Source organism: Athene cunicularia (assembly GCF_003259725.1).
Source record: "Athene cunicularia isolate RWA chromosome Z unlocalized genomic scaffold, athCun1 chrZ_part1, whole genome shotgun sequence".
In the NCBI taxonomy this organism is placed as follows: domain Eukaryota; kingdom Metazoa; phylum Chordata; class Aves; order Strigiformes; family Strigidae; genus Athene; species Athene cunicularia.
Genome location: NW_020799142.1, coordinates 9696536 through 9719980, shown reverse-complemented (window position 1 = coordinate 9719980; position 23445 = coordinate 9696536). Strand labels below are relative to the sequence as shown.

The window sequence follows — 23445 nt, the reverse complement described above, 5'->3', positions numbered from 1 at the left end:
GGGGGGGGGGGGGGGGGGGGGGGGGGGGGGGGGGGGGGGGGGGGGGGGGGGGGGGGGGGGGGGGGGGGGGGGGGGGGGGGGGGGGGGGGGGGGGGGGGGGGGGGGGGGGGGGGGGGGGGGGGGGGGGGGGGGGGGGGGGGGGGGGGGGGGGGGGGGGGGGGGGGGGGGGGGGGGGGGGGGGGGGGGGGGGGGGGGGGGGGGGGGGGGGGGGGGGGGGGGGGGGGGGGGGGGGGGGGGGGGGGGGGGGGGGGGGGGGGGGGGGGGGGGGGGGGGGGGGGGGGGGGGGGGGGGGGGGGGGGGGGGGGGGGGGGGGGGGGGGGGGGGGGGGGGGGGGGGGGGGGGGGGGGGGGGGGGGGGGGGGGGGGGGGGGGGGGGGGGGGGGGGGGGGGGGGGGGGGGGGGGGGGGGGGGGGGGGGGGGGGGGGGGGGGGGGGGGGGGGGGGGGGGGGGGGGGGGGGGGGGGGGGGGGGGGGGGGGGGGGGGGGGGGGGGGGGGGGGGGGGGGGGGGGGGGGGGGGGGGGGGGGGGGGGGGGGGGGGGGGGGGGGGGGGGGGGGGGGGGGGGGGGGGGGGGGGGGGGGGGGGGGGGGGGGGGGGGGGGGGGGGGGGGGGGGGGGGGGGGGGGGGGGGGGGGGGGGGGGGGGGGGGGGGGGGGGGGGGGGGGGGGGGGGGGGGGGGGGGGGGGGGGGGGGGGGGGGGGGGGGGGGGGGGGGGGGGGGGGGGGGGGGGGGGGGGGGGGGGGGGGGGGGGGGGGGGGGGGGGGGGGGGGGGGGGGGGGGGGGGGGGGGGGGGGGGGGGGGGGGGGGGGGGGGGGGGGGGGGGGGGGGGGGGGGGGGGGGGGGGGGGGGGGGGGGGGGGGGGGGGGGGGGGGGGGGGGGGGGGGGGGGGGGGGGGGGGGGGGGGGGGGGGGGGGGGGGGGGGGGGGGGGGGGGGGGGGGGGGGGGGGGGGGGGGGGGGGGGGGGGGGGGGGGGGGGGGGGGGGGGGGGGGGGGGGGGGGGGGGGGGGGGGGGGGGGGGGGGGGGGGGGGGGGGGGGGGGGAAGGATCGTTCCTTGTTTATTGACAAACTATTTCTATTAGTCCTAAACCCATAATCTGCATTCTCTTCTGAGAATAAGTATTTCCTGTTCAGATCACTTATATTTGTCTTGCAGGATAAAATCTTTTATGATCATGTTGTACAACCTGTCTTAAGGGAGGACAATGAAATAGGAGTTCGATCACTGTCAGAAAGTGAAGACAAGATCAAAGGCTCATTTTCTTTACTGTCTCTGTTTGACAGCATCACATACAACAAGGTTAAAAATACAAAATTCTTCCTGTTTCTTGTGTATTCTAAACTAATGGTACAAATTAGATTTGAGAAACTGTTGAATTATGATGCTTTTTTTAGGTTGTTTTGTCATTCAGAATCTGTTTCTGTGCACACACAAGTTTGTTGGATGTTGCATATCTATTTGGCTATCATGGAAATGGTGAAAACATTTTTAACCTCTGTGAAATATGAAGTGTAGGAATAGCCTGACTAACTTATCTGGAATTTAGCTGGAAAAAATATTGTGATAATATTGCAATAATAATCTATGTTTTCTCATGGATTTTTATTTTTTTTTTTTTGTACTCCAGGGGGCTTCTGTTACTTGGATGCTTTCTGGTTTCCTGACTGAGAAGCTGTTTATCAGATCACTTACTGTAAGTTTGAAAAACTAATGCCTTCATCTTGATTTATAAGCTTGAAAATGACAGTTGTACAAATTTCTGTTTGTCTTGCTGATGTTTTTCATGGAACCCTCATGAATTCTAATGCTTCTGTTTGTTTCCATACAGTCATATCTGAAAGAATTTTCATTCTCAAATGCTAACCAGGATGATCTCTGGACCCACATACAGATGGTACTCATTTTATTTCTAGTATTCTTGCTGTGGTGTTTGGCACAGTCAAAATTTAGGGCATATAGTGCTTGTAGAAGACTGCACTGGAATTTGACAATCCCTACTGCAGTCTTTCTCTTGCATAAAATTTGCTTTGCTGGCTCTTTCAGCTAATGTCTTCAGAAGTGTTTATTTGCCTTCTTTATTGCACCTGAGATTAGTGGAGCTAAGTACAATGAGTAGAGAGATGAGATGGGAAATCAGGGCCAGGTGGAGTTTTGGGTTTCATGGAAATGTCTAAGCCTACATGAAATTGCTAGCCTGTTCTTCTGGATCTTAAGTTTTCCCAGATCACAGTGCATGATGCTTTGGGCTTGGTGATCAAAGATGCTGGTATGTCACATAACCAATAAAGTCTATACCCCAAGCAGTAGCTCAGCATTTCACCCTTTGCTGGTTTTGGCAGAAATGTGAATAAGAAAACAGGTGCTAATAATAGGTTTATTTTTTAAAATTCCACTTTCCTGTTCCTCTAAAGAAGGCTTCAATTGTGTTGTAGACTCAGACTTAGGTCAAGAATGAGAGTGCCACAATTTCAGATATGCAAGTGTGTCACATCTTTTAAGCCAACAGAGACTGTACCAGTTCACACTAGTTGTGACTCTAGCTTAGTATCTTTTTCAGTTTGTCTTTACTATTCAGTTTGTTCATTAGATAGTCACTTAAAAATCTTTGTGTTCCAATAGATTTGTTTAAATTAAATTAACAAATTGAATCTGTTAGCTATTATGCAGGGGTGTAAGTATTTTAAAAGAGAAACGTTAGCAGTCAGATTATAAGAATGAGAAATATCATCTCAGTATTTTATAATTCTGGAAAAGACTTACGCTGCCTTTATTATAATGTCGGTAATGTCCTTTGGACCAGCTAGTGCTGGTTTTATTGCATAAATCACAAACCAGCAAAGTGCTAAGCAGTTACATGGTCTCTATACAGTTCTATTTTCTCTAATATGTTAGAACAACCCATGAGTGTTGCTGAAGCAATATAAGTAAGTACCTACTTATTGTATATATTTTTAATTCTTGATTCTCTTGCAGGTCATAGATGCACAGGATGAAGTTCATTTGCCAGCATCTGTAAAACAAATAATGGATTCTTGGACATGCCAAAATGGATTTCCAGTTTTAACATTAAATCTAACCACTGGCACAATCAGTCAAGAACAATTTCTTGATAAAAAAAATGAAAACAGTACTGATTCTTACAAGTATGTTTGGCTTGTGTTTTTATTGTAAGTTTATATACTATTTTTTGCAGGAAACTTTTCAGTTAAGAACATTATGTTTTGGCCATCTGATTTTTAATGTTATGTTTTTTCTTGTCATGAGCTGTCAAGTAAAACCTGTTTGAGACTGGAGTCTGCAATAGTTCTTCAAGCCTCTTGTTCTGCCAGAAGATTACTTTCCTCTGGAGCAGTGACTTTTCCAGCCACATAATGGCTCTGTAAGGACAGGCCATGAATAGGTTGCAGGGCAGGTGTTTTGTCTAGTATTTCCTTCTTTCCTCATCCCTTAGTTGTATGGACTGGGGACTTCAGCGAACCATGCTGTAGCTTCTTTCCAGTGCATGTATTCCCAGTCTCTTCTGCTTGGCAAGTATAAAGGGGTTTCATTTAATGTATAACATAATTACATAAATTAATAACATATTTACATAAATGATCCCTTTCTCAGGAAATGCTGAGTACCTGACATGCAGCTCTAAAGTTCCTGCAGTGACCATTGTTGAGTGCCTGGAGCTCTTGAAAGCTGTGCTGTTTCTTTAGATACCTAAAAATGGTGTTAGAAGGAGCTGCCTTTGGTCACCCACTTTGGTAACTCATGACTAGGGTTTGAACTTTCTTGAAATTCAGTGGTTGTCATAAGCACCAGGGTGCATGGACAGGGCCCATGAGATGAGTTCTCACACAGGGAAAAAGTATAAAGGAGAGTAAAACCCAAAGCAGTTTTTCCCTGGCTGCTATTGCTGGTCATACAAACAGCCAAAAAGCAATTCTAATGAGCATCACAGAGTTTCCTTTGTTCCCAAGCTCCAGGAATAGCAGAGTGTTAGGTCATTGAACGTTTTTGGCTAACCTAGATAAGGTGTTCCGTGTTACGAATGTTCCTTTACTGTACTTAGAAAGGGGCAATATTATGTGAAAGTAAGAAAATCCAGGACATGTATTACAGAACTTTTCAGGATTTTGAAGCTTTCATCTGTTTTTGACAGGAGCTTTACATCCCCTCAGAAAGGAAATTACAGTTGTCAGAATTGTAGCTGCATTGCTTGCCTGGGGCATTTTTTAGTAGATACCCTTCTGAAAAGGAGCTTTACTTTCCCCAAAAATACTGTAGTAAATGAGGAGAATATAATTATTGCCTGAAAAAGGAAAGCCACAGCACAGAGATACAGCATTTTTCAAATACCTAGCCTTAAATAATATTCTCAACATGAGTGCCTATTTAAAGCCATGATAAACCTCCCTTAGCTTTGATGAACCAAAGTGCTGATCCAGCACAAGTATCACCATCTGGCGAGGTTTTGTGCGTCAGAAATCAGAGGGTAGATGGGGATTCCTATAAGAAGGAACTTATTGCCAATCTAGTTTAGCATCAGCTGAGAGGGGTTTTTTTAAGCATAAGAATTGATTATATTATCTCTGTTTTTTTTCTTAAGTAATACATGGATTATTCCTATTTCTTGGATGAGAAATGGATCATCACAACCCTTAATGTGGCTAGATAAAAGCAGCAGTAAGTATTTGTTCACACATACTAAAACCAAGCTGATAAAAACACACCTAACTTCTATAGAGGATGTATTTGAGTTGAATAGGGAAATAAAACTTCGACAGAAATGTCTGTTTGTCTGTTATGCTGATTTTATGTTGAGAGCAATAGATTTTTAAATAGGTTAATTTTTTTTTCCTGTGTTGCATCAAACTATAGTGTATGTTTTTAATAATATGGTAGAATGCATATTATGTGTAGAGATTTCCACAATAATTTTCATTTTTGTCATTTTGTACATGAATCCAAACTCATAGCTCCTCATGCTTTTGTATACCCCAGCAGATCCCATTGATGTTAATAACAGCTTTTGAGTATAGGTAGGATCTCAGCTGTGAAATGATTAGCTCAAGTAGCAGATACAAGACTGAAAAAATTAAAACCAGATGCATGATGTGACCCAACATTGTCATACAAGGATATCTATAAAACAGAAAATAAATATTTTCAACACGGTTTAATTTCATTTTTTTATGGAAATTAAATGCAAAAATACTTTTATCAAAAGAATAGGGTTTTTTAAAATTTTAAAGACTTATAATAGAAAAGTGAGTTTATGGGCATGTCCCAATCATAAAAAAATAAGTTATTTCTCATTTCAGTGCTTTATAAGAAAAAGCTATATTCTTTTTGAGAAAGAAGAAATGTAGTCATTAGAATGGGGTAGTCATTTTTCTTTGGAAAGTCAGCCCTGAACTCCCATCAGGTTTCGAATCAGTTACAAGGAGATGCAGAGACTGATGTGTTTGCAGAAAGCTTAAGAGCAAAACTACAGTATGCTATGTGCATATTGCAGCTCTCCACCCTCTGTTTGCAGTAGTTAAAAACTACTTTCCCTCTTTCAGGCAGAGGGATCAAGATAGCTTCAGTGATCATTTCACCGTATATAGACAGGTAAATAAGCAAACATTAGAAGTTTATTCATTTGAATGCTTTACAGTTAGATAAACCAGTGATTGCTATGGTGAAAAATCAGAAAATTGCAGAAAAGCATTGTTAGGCAGCACTTGCTTGGAAGGACTAGTCATGTGCTAAGCTTGTATTATTGAAGTGATGCCAATTCTGTTTCCTCACCCATCTTGTGACTTAAGAGCTACAGAAGTTACTAAAAAAACCATTATGTTGCATCTGGCTGAAGGGACTATGATAAAGTAGAAATTCAATCTTTAAAACACATTCCACTTGTATTTGAAAGCCATGTATCAAACTTACCAGACACTATTCTGTGAAGGAACTTGCATTCATGTTTTAAGATGAAAAAAAATTAATTTTCTTTTTGACTTTTTGATACATAGATAAAATAACCTTTAAAATTTCTACCTCTTACAAAGGTAGAAATTATAAAGGTAATTTCAAATTCAGTTACCATTTTTTTCCTATGATACTGAAAAATGGCTTGTGGAAGAGAACTGTTATGTTGTCACTCAGAAGTATTTATCAGAATGGTTTTGGTAAATGAGAATGAGGGATTTGGTACAAAGTACACTTTTAACTTGAACTTTGGAATAGTTACTGAAGTGACATGACAATACATGAAGAGGAAACATCTCAAAACTGATTTTGCATGTGTGTATTTTTCCTGCAAAGAGCTCTGCAGGAGCTAATTTATCTTACTTCTAAATAGGTTAAGTTTAATCTTCCAAGTTCCAAGCTTGGCTCCTATCGGCAGCCAGGCATGTTCATTCAGTGCTGTGCTGTACAGTGTGAAAAGCCCATCCCGTTGGTTTATAGCTCCTCAGGCAATGTGTACGTACTTAGCTTCTGCAGATGGAATAGTGTTGGTCACTGTCCCTGAGTGAGACATCTGCACAGCAAAAAAAGATACAGTAGGAAGATGGTGCGGTTATGGTAGAACATGTTTAGCTCAGCCTGGGGTGTAGAGGAGCATTTTGATATTTTAGCTGCATCTAAAAGTACTCCTGATGATTAACAGAGCATTGAACCAATATGCCATTATAGGGGAAGTACTACTAGTGCCATATTCTAGCCACCCACACTATTTTTAAATTGAGCCGCTATCTGTCATAGGCCACTTTTCCATCTCATTCAACTTGTGAAGAGACTGAGGATGAATCCTATAGTACTTGCTTTGTCACAACACATTGAAGTCTTAGTCTTCTGTTCAGAGTGAAGCAGTGCTGGGTCTAGACTACTCACCAATATTGATTGTCTTAAGAGAGTTTGCCTTCTTAAATCAGGATGATTGTTGCCAGTTAAAGCTGCTTTTGACTCCTCTTCTGATGAGGCAGCTTAGAGCCTTCCAGGGCTGCACTGGCTCCTTCAGATATACTGTAGGCTATCAGGAGCAAGTAATCAGACAAGCGCACATAAAATGGATAGTAGTGAGATGAAATGGGACTGCAGAAGGAGGCCTTTAGTGAGTGATGTAACTCAAAAATGCTACAGGACTATTTTATGTAAAATAAAATTTTTCTATTACTTGTCTCTTGATAAACTTAGTTGTTTTGCTTTCCTTGATCTCCATTTATGTGAATACTGGTAGGTGGTCAGTTCTTCTATAAGGTACTGAGTGGTGTTTTTTGGAGCAGCACTGGGAGCAGCAGGCTTGCTGGGGGTGCATACCTTATAGCATGCATGTGAGGATACTGCTCCTCATCCAGACTGTTTATTCTTGTATAACCTTTCTGAATTCTCCCAGCTGCCTGTGAGCTAAAGGGTCAGAGCAAAGTGGGTCCTCAGCCTCCCCTTTGCTATCTCAAGGTTCTTTGTACCTAAGGGGTTGCTTGTTGAAGTTCTTCTGTTGTGCAGAGCAGAGATCACAAATGCACTGAGCTTCTGGGGGATTCTCTTTGCGTCCAACCTCAGACTTGTGACTTAAAGGACTACTGAGTCCAGTGTTATAAATGCAGGAGAATTTAGCAGTGCTGAGAAAATTAAATGATACATTTTAGTGTCACTTTACAGAAGTGTTTCCTGAAATGCAAGTATTGGAGTCAGAATATGACTGGATTCTGCTAAATGTAAATTTAAGTGGCTACTACAGAGTGAACTATGATCAATTAAACTTAAAAAGATTAGCACGCTTACTTGAAAATGATCCAAAGGTAAGATCACATTTGTTTTCTCAAACTTATAAACAGATTCTTCCCATGTATTTCCTTCTGCACTTCTTACCAGTAATCACATTGATGAAAACCTGGACTAATGAGAAACTCAGCCACATAGGAAGAAACGATTCACCATTGCACCATTGAAGTCATGGTAGCCTTGGTGATGGAAGAGGAATGGCGCCAAATAGTTTCACGTTAGCATGAAAAATAGCTTTACCTGAGTTGGCATTCTGTCTTCAAAGCTGTCTTAACAGCTTGTGGTTCTTCCAATCTCTTAAATTTGACTTGAAGGGTTATAGGTATGGATGTGTGACTAAGCTCTATCTGCTGTTAGGTAACCATAGAGAAGGAAAGCTGGGAGAAAGCTTTTTATTTACATGTATCATCAAGCCACAATATTTCTGCCAGTGACATTTGAAATTTTAAAAAAATCACAATTGGATTTTTTGTTTGGCTTGGGGTTCTCTTTTGGTGGAGATTTTCTTAGAAGAAAAGTTCCAGTCGGTTCTTCTTTGGCTCTTTCAGTCCTCTGTAGACCTTGTAACTCTGAGTGGATTTCATCCCACCTCTGACTTGCCACAGCTTGGTCTGAAGATGAAAGCAATACAGAACGGCCTATACATGTGGCTGTGTAGGGGTGTTGCATAGTTATTTAATGTTGCTTAACCCTGGAGTAAGCCAGAGGCTCTGGTAGTAATGTCAGCTCATTAGATTTGGAAACACAGGTGATAGAATTAAACTTTCAGCATAATATTAATCAGCGCAGTCAGACGATTTCTCCAGAAGGTCTGGACGTGAGCCTGATCAGAGCATGCAGTGTGGTTCAACCTTTCTAACAAACACTGGCTTTTTTTCTAGGCTTTTTTCTTTCACAGCAAATCTAAGCAGGAAATTAGGTGTGTGCTCACTTGCCGTTTTCCGTCACCAATCAGTGGGAAGGTTCGCTTGAGCAGCAGTTGAGGTGAAAGGACGTGGAAGGAGACGAGGAAGGACCAGCAGTACTTGCAAGAACATGAGCTGTAGGCAGGGGTTCACCCATGGCTCTACCTCGATCATTTAATTCATTATAGTACCAGACACTCTACTCTTGACAAATTTGTTTATGTATTCTGAACTGAAGCCTCAAAAGGAAAAAAAAAAAGATGAATGAAAATTATATAACCAGGATATTTTTAGGAAATTTAGTGTTTCCATATTTTAATTTTCATTACAGAGTGCAAGTCAGAGGGGTCTTGAATTTGCATGCTTTATGTACGTGTATAAATATAAAAATATATTATGTCACTGTATATTTATGTATATAAATGTCCCTAAAAGCACATACATAATTTCAGTTTAAAATGCAGGATCCATTTTATGATGTTTTGTAGAAAATTTTGCCTTAGGAAAACTGTTACGCACTTGTCTCATCCTTCTGAGGCATAGTAAAGCTTTTTTAAACTCCTAATGATGTGTTTAGATCTATTAATGCCGCATGAATGTTTTCTGCAGGCTATTCCCGCTGTCAGCAGGTTCCAGCTGATAGATGATGTTTTTGCATTGACACAGTAAGTATGTTTCAAATATGTCATAGAAAATTATTAAACTACATGATTGCATTCAACATTGTTACTTCTGCTTCATTCATTCCTACCCATATGTACCTCATCAGAGCAACTGTTTTGACAAAACAGTGGGGGAGTTGAGTATTTAATCCATTCTTCGGCCATGCTGAGTGATTTCTTTCAAAATTTCATTTTAATTTTTGTTCCAACTCTTTTAAGAAATATTTTAAATATGACACTGTCATTAGTTTTTTAGGGGCTAATCTGTATTTGTTGTAACAGGAAAAAGATTGTGAATTGAACACTCTGAACTTTCCTTTATTTATTCTGGGCTGTCCTGCATTGCTTTTAAGACCTCTTTCATTTCCCTTGCTGATGGATGACTCGGTTGCTCATGTCTGTGGTGCTGTTATAGTCAGCAGTACTGTAGGGATCTGAAGAAGCGATAAATATGTCTATGCTTCAAACATACCAGAGATTGCAAAAGCATCAGACACCTATGATGTGGGTGATCAAGGAGGAGGTGGCCAAAGCATACTGCCCACCCTCAGACCCTGTGGAGGTAGCTCTGAGAGGAGGAAAGAAGAATTCCAATTCCTCCTCTCTTACAAAAGCCTCATAAGAGAGCTCAAAATTAATAAGGAATGTAATTGAAGTATAGAACTTTGCTCCTGTGTAAGGACACTAGAAGTGTTGTTTCTGTTCTGGAGGAGAGGGTCTTGAATTGGAATTCTATCGGGGAAAAAATTAATTGGTGCTAATTCCACACTGAGGCACAGAAGTGCCAGGCTGAAGTTGTTCATTCCACAAATACCATGCCTTGAATTAAATTGTTTTTACAGTAGTGTACATTCCACAAAAGAACTTATAATGAAAATATGTTGTTTAGCAATAAAAATCAAATATAACTCAAAACAGTGCTCTTTTCCTTCATTTTGTTCTAGTGAGACTGGTGCATCTGTAAATGTGCCTATACTGTATCCTGCTACACGAGCAGAATACAGTCTGCATACTGCCATGATTGTGCTGCTACTTTGGTAGTGGCACTGTGCTATGTAATAAATGTTTTGAGAGTTCAAGTCTTAAAAAACACCATTTAAAAATATATACTTCGTTACATTAAATATAAATATATTTTTAAGAGATTTATTATATATTATTAGAATAATTAGCATTTAAATAATTATATATGATATCTGATAGAAATAATGCATTCATTATATTATTTAATATATTTGACCATCTATTAATTTGTACCATATTTTTATTAATTTTCTTTTTTTTTATTATTGTGACATCTTTTCTAGGTCACTCTTCGTGCATTATCCTGATGTATTATTGTCAATTTCATAAATAGATATTTGTGGCAGGTAATTAATGTGAATAGGTATGCTCAAGTATGAGGTTTTTTATTTTCAAATAGGTTTGGATACATTCAGATTGAAACAGCTCTTGAACTGACAAGGTACCTTGCCAGAGACGATGAACTCTTCATATGGAATGTGGTATTGCTAAACCTAGTACCTGAGGATTTAGAAAGTACTCTGAAGAGCTATGAAGTATATCCTCTTTTAAAGGTATCCCCTTTTTTGTTAGTTGGTAAAGATACTAGACCATTTAAATAAATCAGGCTAAAATGAATGCTTTTTACATTCTCAAGAATGTAGTGATAACTATGATGGGTCATAGTTCTTGTCATTCCCTTTGCATGATTTTGTCAACTTCCTTTTAAATAGGAGACGCTTATTTGTATATATTAGTCAGTGATAAATATAATTGATTCTTGAGCAATTCTTACTGTAAAGCAGAAATATATTCACATTCTTTATATTAAAGTTGATCCTAGGTTTTTGGAAAACTGAGGATCTGGAAAATACAGCTATCAGTTAGTAGGAAATAGTAATGGGAGTAACACTGCTATGTATGAAGGGCATGTAGTATGTATGTACTCTGTGGTTTGTACTGCCTTCCAGTTCATTTTCATGGAGAGAAAGAAGAAACTGGGTTTGGATACTAAAGGAGGTGATCTCCTCCCATATTTGAGCTATCTGAGATGATACTGTCTTATTTCCTTGACTTCTATTTGAAGAAGATTTCACTTTTGTTTAAAGTACAATCCCACAATAGTAGTTCTCTTAATCTCTAAAAGTAAAGGTATGTTTACACAAGAAGAACAAAATATTTTCTATTGAGACATTCTTTTCTGTCATTTTCTCTGAGAATGAGCATTTGTTTTCTTTCATAATGATTTCAAAGGTCCTGGTGGTATGAAATGGTAACTTCCCAGTTTGAATGGATGTACAGGTATATTGAATTTCAGACCCAATTTGTGTACTTTAATTTAATGGGCTGTGTTGCCAAGAAATTAATAGTGGTAAATATTTAGGGTAAATCTGAGTAAGTAAAGAAAAATACAGTAAAATAAAACCTTGCATCTAAAGTAATTTTTCTTTCCTTTCTTTTTAAAGAAATACCTTTTAAAGAGAATGTTGCCAATATACCATTATTATGCAGGTTTTATTCGTCAAAATGTTGATGCTTTGGAAGATGACTATTTTGCTCAGTAAGTATTATGCTTTTCTCAAAAGTTTGTTCTGAGGTGATTCTGTCTGATATAGTGCAGTTTGCCTCTGTAAATTTAACTACAAGATACACGGAAAATTCTCTTAACTGATTTGAATCTAACTGAATCGTTACTTTTACTGTCCTGTAAATGTGTGTTACTTATGGTGACACCTACAATGAAGCTGCAGTATCAGGATATTTTCAGTCTATTTAGTGGGCGTAAAAGATGATAGTTTAATGATCTGAGTGGTAACTTTTCTTTATTGGAGAACAGACTCAACAGGCTGCTGCTAGTTGGGTCAAAACTGACAGCAGTGAATTTCAGATGTGATTTATGGATCAATCACTAGAACTTTAAAATATTTCATTTTTTAAGGCCACTGCAGCCACAGTCTTGAATGTCAGAATGACTTGGACTAGAGGCAACTAGTCTCTTAAATCTACCAAGAGGGATATAAACCACACAGAAAACTAAGAAAAATTATAGTATGTTGGTAGCTTCACTAATATCCATGAATATTGATGTCAGAAACCCATTACTGGTAGTTTTTTGGTTTTGTTTTTGTTTTTTCTTTAAATTAAACCTCAACTGTTTCTAGTAGAAGTTCTCCTGGGTTAATGGCATCATGTGCTGAAACTGCTGGTCAAGCACAACTCAAGTACTTCAGATGTGGAATACTTACCTTTTATTCTTGCTATTTTGGCTTCCCTTCAAGAGTGTATTTGGAAAAACTTTTCCAAACAGCATGCTGGCTAGGCCTCCAGGACTGTTTGAACCTGTCGTCTGAACTGTATGCTAAATGGATGGACAACCCTGAGTACAAGTAAGAATTATAATGTCCTCTTAGAGGTGTGCATGAATATGTAAGGTCAAAAGTTAAAGTAATCTTTCATAAGTGAGGCAGAATGAGAAATGCTCCTGTACACTGCTCTTACTCTTGACAGAACTGACAAAATTTAAGCCTAATTGTGCCCCCCCAAGACTCTCCTCTTACCCAAATCCCAACTTTATGATGATTTCATTATTACTGCTTTTTACATGGACTTTACAGGCTGGAGGATGGAGATTTTTGCCATGAAGACTAAAATCTCTTTAGCCACCTAGCAGATGAACCTCAGATTAGGGCTGATATCCCAGTCTCTTTGCTGCAGTACAGCCTTGGGGTTATCCTGTATACCAACTCAGTTCTAAGCTTCTCAGCAATACTGAATGATATGATGTTTGTATGATAGAGTCATCAGACCATTGTGAGCCCATCAAATTGCATTGCATGTTCTGTATTCATGTAAATAGGTGCTGGGAACAGCAGTCAGTTCTTAATGCTGATATTAGAGCCTAGTGGTCAGGTTTCTGGTCTGTGAGGATGGAGTCTGGGCTCCACCAGGATCAAACTTTATGTATTAAAGTATTGCACTGTTAAAGAAAACGATGTATTGAAATTCTTACTCTCTTTTCCTCCCTCTTTCTTTTGATGTTTTTCTATGCAATAGTCAAATGGTATTGGCACTGGTGAGTGAATATTTAAAGTTTGTTATAATTTTTATTTGTTGTAGTTGTAATAAATATTTTGTTGTTTCTTTTAACTCTACTGATTGGTGTAGTTGGTTAAATAAACTGAACTTGTACTTTTACATTTGTGGTTTTTTAAATAGCTTTGTAATGGTCATCCTCATAAAAATCACATCGTGCTTTGCAGTTAAACTGAAAAATTTATATATCCCAAATATATTGCTGTGTTCCAGAGAGAATATTATTACTAGCCCACCCTAAAAGCGACACTGCTATGCTGAATTCTCAGGATGTTTTCAAGAGTCATTTATCTTTCCCTAGTAATAACATTTGAAATTTTTCTTTTTCTTGTGGAATACTACATACCTTATCTGAGTTGAAGAGCTGAAAATTCTGTTAAATATATTTAACTGATATGGTTTTGAATTAGATGAAGAAGATTAATTTTGCTGTCCTTTCAGACACTGATATAAGTTCAAAGGAACTTTACAGCCTCACACTTCACATGGCTAGAAGTGTATAAAAAAATGCAACCATAAATTTTATTAAGTGAAAAAAAAAAAAACTTGTTAGGTTTCAAATGACAGACCACAGTTCCTGTTCAGTTAGAGGAGGCTTTTCATATGCTGGACACAAAAGGAACAGGGCACAATAAACTTTTGACTCATATTTCACAGACAAATCCCTTTAGAAGCTCTTATGTTCTCCATTCTAAGAGCAAAATTCATAAGAGCACACTATAGCTTTTTTGCCACAGGTGGAACCCAGTAGGATTTTCACTATGTCAGTTCTGCATTGGCTTCAGGAAAATGATGTAAAGTAATCCACCCTTCTCCCCAGCAGCTTCTTTCATCTTCCCCAAGATGCAGAAATGAGAGAATCCTGGCAGGCCAGTAATGTCAAACCACACAACCACTCCTATAAAAAATATCAAGATTAATTAGCCCCATCCTTATCTAATATAACCTCAAGCTCCGAAGTCCCTCTGGACCACAATGGACTTCATCTGTGAACTGTACAACATAAACCACTTCAGGACCACCATAGATGTCACCAGCCAGTAGACCATTGTCCCATAGTAGGTTGCCCATACAGCCTGCCTTGAATTCTGAATGTGAATATAGGACATCATATGCGAATACACGCTGAACTTGCTGAGCTTGTCTATTTGCTCTTCACCCCCAACTTTATGCTCAGTAACCAACATTTTCTTGAAACTGTTGTAACAGCTGCAGTAGCAAAATAAATATCTGTATTTTAGCCTATATTATCACCCTACAGTGGACTCTTTCTGCAATGTAATGAAATGATTATTAATCAAATTACTAGACCCTGTAACTCAAATAAGATTTGTCGTAAAAGTATTCCTCGCAGGACTATTCTTTACCTTGAAATAACCACTCAGTCTCAATAAGCATCATTCTCAGTGGCACATCCCTTATGTTCCAACACATATCCAGGTAAATGAATCCAAACTATTTTTTGCAGTAAATAGGAAATATGCTCACACTTTCTGTTATTATGTCCGTGAAATCCCCCACGCACAACAGGACTATCAAAATCTCTGCATTTTGCATTTCCACTTCTTAAGAAGTGATGTCTGTCATGCAAAACACCCAGCTTTTTCCCTTATTCCCACTAGTCCTTTTTAGTTTCCAGAGTTTATAACTTACTTGTCTCTACCTTTTGCTTTGAAGATTGCTATCATATAGCCTTTCTCCTGGCTAATACTGTCTGTTTCTGCTGGTATCATCCCAGTTTTCTCTAGGACGGTATACTGAAACTCAGAGGAATTTTTCTTAAATTATATTTAAATATGAATTTGCTGCTTCCAGTTTTGGGCCTGAAGAATGGCTTTTTCTATCTCCTGATCTAAATGCAAGATAGTTTTTTATACTTCTACTTACAGACTTGATCTTACGTAACACTAAGTAGATTAACAGTATGCCATTGGGAAGTTAAATGTTTCATTTGTAGCAATGGGATCCATTCTTCTAAAGAGAATTAGTCCAAAATACCATTAATTTAAGCTGTTTTCAGATAGCCTGCGTAGTAGAATACAGTGCTGTCACTGGAAAGTGTTGACAATGTCTTAATGTCAGGGACACATCATTGCCACAGGAGAAATATTCTGTTCAGCCTTTGCGCATGGAGTATTACATTGATGATGTTTGCATTCAGTTTTTGTTACAAAATTCATTGCCATGTTGAGGACTCCCCCCTGGAGTGGGAGTAATAGGAGACTGCCTGTTGCATGAAGAAACGTCCCCTTCTGTTTCCGCTGTACTGCACATGGCTCTTTCTACTGCATTCACTGAAGAAACTTTGAAAAGGCTTGTCTGGGATGATGCTTATATGCAACCATACATTCTTTAATGGTGTGATCCATGTCCTAGACTGTGATGTGAAAGAGTGGCACTGACACTGTGTGTACACAAAATAGCTTGGTCCAACTATTCTAAACAACATTGCTGGTTTGCCTTTAAACGGCATATGCTTTTTAAATGTTTAAATAATGAATGAAGCAATCAAATGTCCTGATTTTTAGATTGCTATTTTGTATTTCCTTTCTTGTTCATCTTTCCAACTGTAAATAAACATTTCAGTTATGTGTTAACAGTTTTGACTTAACAATAATACATTACCTTTTAATTATATTTTGCTTTGCAGAATTCCCTTTTTAATTAGAAGAACAGTCTGCTGCTATGGTGTTGCAATGGGAAGTGATAAAGAATGGAATTTTGCATGGGAAATGTATAACCATACCGGCTCCACAGAGGAAGATAAAGACATCCTGCTCTCTGCCATGAGCTGTGCCAAAGAGTCATGGTTACTTTACAGGTGACCTTCATCAAAGTATATCTTTAAATACTGTACTGTGCAAACCTGATGGTTGTTTGCCTGCACCAGAAGCATGTGTCTTACAGACCACTGGAAGAGTATTGTGAGTTTAATACAAGTATAACATCCTAGATGCTGGTAATCCCTGAGAAATGGATTTCCTGAGCTTGTAGCTAGTATGTCATGTCTAACACAGGGCCTGCCTTCTGTCAGTATATCTCCTGACATTTTTGAACTAAAATTATATCTTCAAGCTTTATAGCAGACTACCGCAACACATCCCATAATATAATTGCATGTTGTATAAAAACATGCTTCCTTTTGGTTTGTGTTAAACCTATTTTCTGTTGCTTCTTAACTTGGAACCCATTGGCTGTCCTTACTCTCTGCACTGTAAGAAACAGTAATTAACATAATTTGCTTTGACATTTTCCCCTACCATGTATGATTTTATATAATTTTCCCATACTCCTTCTCTCGTGCTTATTTCATTTCCAAATTAGAGTGTCATAGTCTATTTAGTCTCTATGTGGAAGCCAAATCACCCAGTTTAAGGGCAAAAATGAAAATTACTTACTATCAAGCTGTTTACCACCTGAAGTGCAGACTCACATTGAAAAGTTGGGGTTTTTTTTTTAATTTCCAGCTTCATAGAATCATCGAATATCTAGTTGGAAGGGATCCACAAAGATCATTGGGTCTAACTTCTGACTCCATGTGGGGCAAACTAAAAGTTAAGCCATATATCTGCTTTTCAGACACTTCCTGAACACAGTTTGGAATACTGTATTTATTACCTTTCACTGACATCCATATAACATCTTTTCACTTTATCAGTAAAAAGGTGTTGAAGATGAATTCTCTAATCGGCATGGTAACATAACCTGAAGGATTTGTCAAAGGATAGAAATTTGCCTGTGATGGCCTAAATAATGATCGTCCAAGAAATGGCATAAACTCAATGGGTCTAAAGCTCTGAAAGTAGCAGAGATGTTTCTCCTGCCAGCCACCTGCTCTTGTGCTGGTGGTCATTTGAGAAGACAGAACAAATATATATATGAGAAGACACTAAGATAGGCTGTGAAGGGGTGTCCAATCAGCTATGCTGATTTTCCCCCTATCCTGTGGCCCTTTATTGACTTTGTCATTGGCACAGGCTAGCACTCATTCCCAACATGCTCAGGGAATTGTGATGACCTCCTTCATCCGTGTGCCTTAGTAGCTGATAAACCAATCTGTCTTTCTGAATGCCACCCTGAAAGTATTTTGCAGTGAGGAATGTTAAGCTGGGCTTTTCCTTGCCCTCAATATATTTTGCCCATTCTGTTAATCAAGATGGTGGCATGAAGATGTGATAAACCCAGCTCATCTACTCTTCCTAAAAAGCAGCTGCCTGCAAGACCTTATGAAAAGATAACTCTTTTAACAGTGCTGCTTGATACATCAAGAGATACAAGAGATACCTTTATCAAGGTGATCCACTGAGGCAACAAAGAGAATTGTTACTTACTTTTTTTAAGATATTCAGGCACTCATTGCCACTGACATAATTGACAGGTAATTCATAAAGGGCTTCTGAAATCATGCCTTAGCTCCATGAAAGCACCCAAGACCCATTGTTATTTAGTCTTGTTATAGGGAACCCTATAAAAAAGGTCTGTTTTGCATAACAGAGTGTCTCACTGCTGGTTTACTCTCTAGGCTCAATTTTGTCACAGTGAAATGAATCTCCAGAATCTGAGGAGCAGTTTGTCCTTCCACAGGGTTGTTTGGTAGAAGTGGTTGTCTCTGGTTGTCTCTGGTAAGAAAAGCACATATATCCACCTGATGTGCTACACCGTCATTTTACGGAGAAGTGAAAAGTCAGTGTGGAAGAACAAGGGATTTCACATTGGTGAAGGTGTAAGGACAAAACCCAAGCTGAATACACAGCTCAGAGTGACCAAATTTGATGTAACATTCCGCATTCTAGTATTTGTTGAGACAGGAGTTTTCCTGAACTGCATGATATTTCCAGATCATCATTGTTAAATGCAAGTGATAGGTGCAATTATTACCTTCTTTCCTAACAGGTACTTGCAATATGGACTCAGTGATACATTGTTTTCTTCCAATTGTACTTCAATCATCATCTTATATGTGGTGTCTAAGGATATTGGGCACCGTATAGCCTGGGAATTTGTTACAGAAAATTGGCCACTTTTAAGTGAAAGGTATGATAAGCAACCAGCTTTGGGCTCCCTTTATTTCTGTGGCTCTTTGGCTTCTTCCTCCATCTCTATGTTTGAACTGTAAAATCCAGGTGCAGATGTTCCTTACAGAGATTAGTTTTTTGTAATGATTGCAAGTATTTTGATGTCTGTTTGAAAACCCTCTCTCCTTGGCAATGGTGAAAATCAGCAGGGCTGTGACAGAGTACCTTCCTGCTGCCTGTGGTGGCAGAGGAGTCCATTGGGAGCCATTAGTGGCAGCATAACCAAGACCAGCCATCTGGGAACATTCAAATGTGTATCTTCATTGCTAACTCTAGAAAAGGCAAGTTAGAGCAGATTTGTGTCACACCAACTTACTCCCTTGCAGAGCTCTTCTGTGTTCCCATACTGATGAGGAATTTTCTGGGAGACTGACCCATTATTTTCAAACTAAAAGAACAGTGTGGGTATTAATTTATACACCATCCTCGAGATACCAACAGAAACACTTTAGTTGTTAGAATCATTATTGTTTAGCCTTTCTAGCTCAGTTTGGCTATATGGGCTCACAAAATTATCCTTTTTAAGCGAAGAATTCACATTACTAAAGTAAAAATACCAGAGCTTGCTGGGAAATGAAAATGACAGTTAATTAGTGTGTTTCACCCTGCTCAGATGTCTAAATTCAGTGTTAATGATACCTCCTTAAAACGGGAAAAATAGTACAAAATTGCAAACTTCAGCTTAGTTGGTATTTCCAACATGGTAAATAATAACTAAATAATGGGAATATATGCAAATAAGGTGAAATTTAGTATATTTGCTGACATGCTGTTTGAAGGACCTTTGTATCAATTTTACAGGTATGGGAAGGAATTATTACATGATGTATTAAAAGTCATGGGAAGATTTGTCAATACAGATGTACAGATCCAGGAGGTAAATCAGTGAAACAGCTAGTTTTAACTTTATTGCCAGTTTGTAAATACCTTTTTAAAATCTGTTGGGGTTTAAAGCATAGAATATATTGTATAAATTGCTGTGTTGAGACACTGAGAAAAATTATACTTCCTTATCTGAGAAATAAGCCTTGAACATACACCCACAGCCCTGCAGCCTGTGTGTGCAGTTGGTTAAGCATGGCATGGAAGTGAGCTTTTGTGCAGGGATGGATGTTGTCCTGCTCTCTGTGGTTGCAGTGTAAGAGGTTGCCTGCCCATGTGCTGAACAGATGGCCTACACATGTGATACAGTTCTTTTCTTTTGACTGCGTGGCAGCCCAGATGAGCCCATGAACAATGCTTTCTAAATGGGCTGCTGTACATCTGGAAAAAGCGAATGGGTTTTCGGAAACCTGCTGAAGGATGGAACTATTTGGGGAGGTGGCTGTAGGCTGTCTTATTCCCCATAATAATCCACAGTAGTGCCTGTGACAATAACGATCACTACTGATTTCATACTCTTTTCTTGTTCTTTCATCTCCAGTCCAAGTCTCCCCAGATTCTTTCCCAAAATGCTATTTTCTTTTCTCAACAGCTCAGCTTTTATGCTGTCTGCATGTGATCCACATTTCTGTGCCAGACTCGAACTGCTAGTATGTGTTCTTACAAGAAAAATTTTGCTTCCCTTTTTTACTGCTGGTTGATGCATGTGTACAGCATGTAACTGTGGAGGGATGCTTAATGGAGAGAGCTCCTAAAATCAAAGAAATATCTCCTCAACACTCATGAACTATAAATTTTTCACCCTTTGTTCTTCAGGGACAAGTTAGCTCTATGGGATGGCAAAAGCAATAGCCCAGTGCCAGCCTTTAAATTAACTTTCAGGCTTGTAACTGAGTCCCAATAAATATTATCAAAGGTGTCTAATTTTCCTCTTTAAAATGTGTATGTAGAAATCCTTTGCCATGATGTCTACAGGAAATACAACAAAACTTTGGCTGCTGGCATGTTATATTGCTGGTTGTCATGCTGACATCTCTCTCATTTCTCTTATAGTTTGTTTCCCCCCCTCTCCCCCCCACCCCAGTATATTTCTTTGCTATTCTTCAGTCTTCTCTTGTTTTCTGCTTATTAGACTGATGGGAAATATTTCTTGTTCTGTGATTGTAGAACAGGCAGCACAAGAGGATTCTGCTACCCAACTAGTCTTAGACACTGTGGTACCACCTAGTGAAGTTGACTGCATTTGAAAGGATTTTTAGAGGGACAGCAAAAGGACGCATTCCTGATGTGCAAGGAACTTTCCCACCTTAGTTTAAATCAGTAAGCTTGCCCCATCCTGTCTTTAGTCACTGCTGTCTCCCCTTTTTCTGCACACTTCTGTCTAAAGCATGTCAGGTACACAGTTACTTGCCACAAGTGAAGTTATGTGAACTAAGCTTATGTGTTTATTTCTTCAGTTGCAGGTGTTTTATAATGCTACACTGGAAGAGGATGAAAGAGTGGCTGCTACTCTACTACTGGAGTTTACAAAATTTGAAAATATGGAAAGGAGACAACTGCTAATTGAAGTTGCCAACTGGTTACAGAAGAATGTAGATGATTGACTTGGAAAACAATTTCCAGTATATTTTAGAGTGTGATTCACTAGCATTTCGGTATCCATTTTAAGATGTAATTAAAGATAAAGCACATTTTTATGAGTCCTGTTGTTGCCTTCCCAACTGGAAAGTCAGGCTAAAATAATTCACAAGGAAAAGGAAGATGCAATAAAATAAATTAGAGATGTATTTTCATATTATATCTAAATTAATTTCCTACTGGATGAATTGTTAGTAGGGATGCATTGCTAATAATAATCTAACATATAGATGCAGTCCTAAATCCTTTGTTCTGAATATCCATATGGAATATGTGGTACAAGTTTATGGTAAAAACACATGAGGAAGCTAGAAAAGTTTTATCTTCTGTTTTGCTTAGGATTTGTACTGTGACCTTGAGCAAGTCAATCTGTCTCTCCACTTCTATGTAGACTACGAAGAGTAATATAGAACAGTGCCATGAAACATAAACTTGAGAATGGCTTCAGAGCTGTAAGGAGGGAAGGACTAAAGAAACCTCAAATTTTAATTGTAATAAATGAATGCCTTGTCGTTCAAACTTTATTTTTCCTTAAGAGATCTATATTTAATATGTCTACATTCACATTTGTGTTTGATTAGGAACATGCTTTTGAAGAGACTCTCCCAGTTGTCTCCATTTAGCATGCTTCAGCCTCCCCAGGACAGTCTTGGAGTATGTGAACTGAATTCTTTCTGGATGATATTTATCCAGGAGATGATGAGCTCCTGGTGTGCAACTGATAGACACCACCATCTGAAGGTCATTTTGTCCATGGCACTAGAATGCAACTAGTCTAAGCTAACCCCTCTGGAACATCACCAACTGTTTTCATTCTTACTGCACTCAGCTGCTTACTGATGTTAGACACAGAGTTAAACATCTTGTTTATGCAGCATTTTGGAGGTGACAGGTGGTTCAGTCCATTAGCATTAGCAAACCATATTACCTTGTGGTTGAAGAATTAGGGGATCCTCAGTCCATGCAATTTATTTATTTGTGGGATAATAGTATTATGACAAAATTACTGTGCTGGTGCTCAGGTTAACATAGAAAACAGTGTTATATAGGAATGAAGGAAAACCAAGAAGTTTAGAGTACTATGCTATGAGGAGACAAGGAATAAAACCCAGAATTGTTAATACAAAGAATTTTTAACTGACACCCTCTAAATACGTTTAAGGAAAACATTGCCATGTTGACTATAATGAACCTTCTCTGTTCCCCATGGCTGCAAAGAAAAATTGGAACTATTTTGAAATGAGGATCCCGTTAGTGTGTGGGAATTACTAACTGGTGCAGCCAGATTTCTTCTGGAATCATTTGACCTCTTTAGCATTTGATTCAGTTAAGGGTAGTGTCAAAGAAAATTCTGTGCATTCTTGACAGTCTGTATCAAGCTGACTCAGAAAGCGAAGTCATTGAGGCTGTGATCACAGAATCACAGAATCATCTGGGTTGTAAGAGACCCTGAAGATCATCCAGTCCAAACATTAACCTAACACTGACAGTTCTAAACTACACCAAATCCCTAAGTGCTATGTCAACTCGACTCTTAAACATCTCCAGGGATGGGGACTCCACCACCTCCCTGGGCAGCCCATTCCAATGCCCAATAACCTCTTCTGGAAAGAAATGCTTCTTAATATCTACTCTAAACCTCCCTTGGCACAACATGAGGCCATTCCCTCTTATCCTATTGCTTATTGGTTCAAGAGACTCATCCCCAGCTCTCTGCACCCTCCTTTCAGGGAGCTGTAGAGGGCGATGAGGTCTCCCCTCAGCCTCCTCCAGACTAAACACCCCCAGTTCCCTCAGCCGCTCCTCTACGACCTGGGCTCCAGACCCTGCACCAGCTTCGTTGCCCTTCTCTGGACACGCTCGAGTCATTCAATGTCCTTTTTGTAGTGAGGGGCCCAAAACTGAACACAGGAATCGAGGTGCGGCCTCACCAGTGCCGAGTACAGGGGTCAGATCCCTTCCCTGTCCCTGCTGGCCACGCTATTGCTGACACAAGCCAGGATGCCATTGGCCTTCTTGGCCCCCTGGGCACACTGCTGGCTCCTGCTCAGCCGGCTGTCAATCAACACCCCCAGGTCCCTCTCTGACTGGCAGCTCTCCAGCCACTCCTCCCCAAGCCTGTAGCGCTGCTGGGGGTTGTTGTGGCCCAAGGGCAGCCCCCGGCGTTTGGCCTTATGGAAACTCCTGCAGTTGGGCTCAGCCCATGGCTCCAGCCTGTCCAGGTCTCTCTGCAGAGCCTCCCCACCCTCGAGCAGATCAACACTCCCACCCAACTTGGGGTCATCTGCAAACTGACTGAGGGTGCACTCGATCCCCTCGTCTAGATCATCAATAAAGATGTTAAACAGGAGTGGCCCCAAAACCGAGCCCTGGGGGACACCACTTGTGACCGGCCGCCAACTGGATTTAACTCCATTCACCACAACTCTTTGGGCCCG

General features: G+C 40.5%; 1 protein-coding gene across 1 annotated transcript in view; it reads left to right on the top strand.

Moving 5' to 3' along the window:
• LVRN (laeverin) overlaps nucleotides 1-21074 on the top strand; it is a 30178-nt gene extending 9104 nt beyond the window's left edge. Inside the window, exons 6-19 of the mRNA XM_026865603.1 lie at nucleotides 1151-1294; nucleotides 1623-1688; nucleotides 1824-1889; nucleotides 2969-3138; nucleotides 4590-4666; nucleotides 7628-7767; nucleotides 9265-9320; nucleotides 10741-10894; nucleotides 11786-11880; nucleotides 12599-12706; nucleotides 16063-16233; nucleotides 18306-18446; nucleotides 19289-19364; nucleotides 20827-21074. Of these exons, the coding sequence (XP_026721404.1) occupies nucleotides 1151-1294; nucleotides 1623-1688; nucleotides 1824-1889; nucleotides 2969-3138; nucleotides 4590-4666; nucleotides 7628-7767; nucleotides 9265-9320; nucleotides 10741-10894; nucleotides 11786-11880; nucleotides 12599-12706; nucleotides 16063-16233; nucleotides 18306-18446; nucleotides 19289-19364; nucleotides 20827-20973 (1611 nt within the window). The 3' untranslated portion in view covers nucleotides 20974-21074. The remainder of the gene's footprint in view (nucleotides 1-1150; nucleotides 1295-1622; nucleotides 1689-1823; nucleotides 1890-2968; nucleotides 3139-4589; nucleotides 4667-7627; nucleotides 7768-9264; nucleotides 9321-10740; nucleotides 10895-11785; nucleotides 11881-12598; nucleotides 12707-16062; nucleotides 16234-18305; nucleotides 18447-19288; nucleotides 19365-20826) is intronic.
• The last annotated feature ends 2371 nt before the right edge of the window (nucleotides 21075-23445 follow it).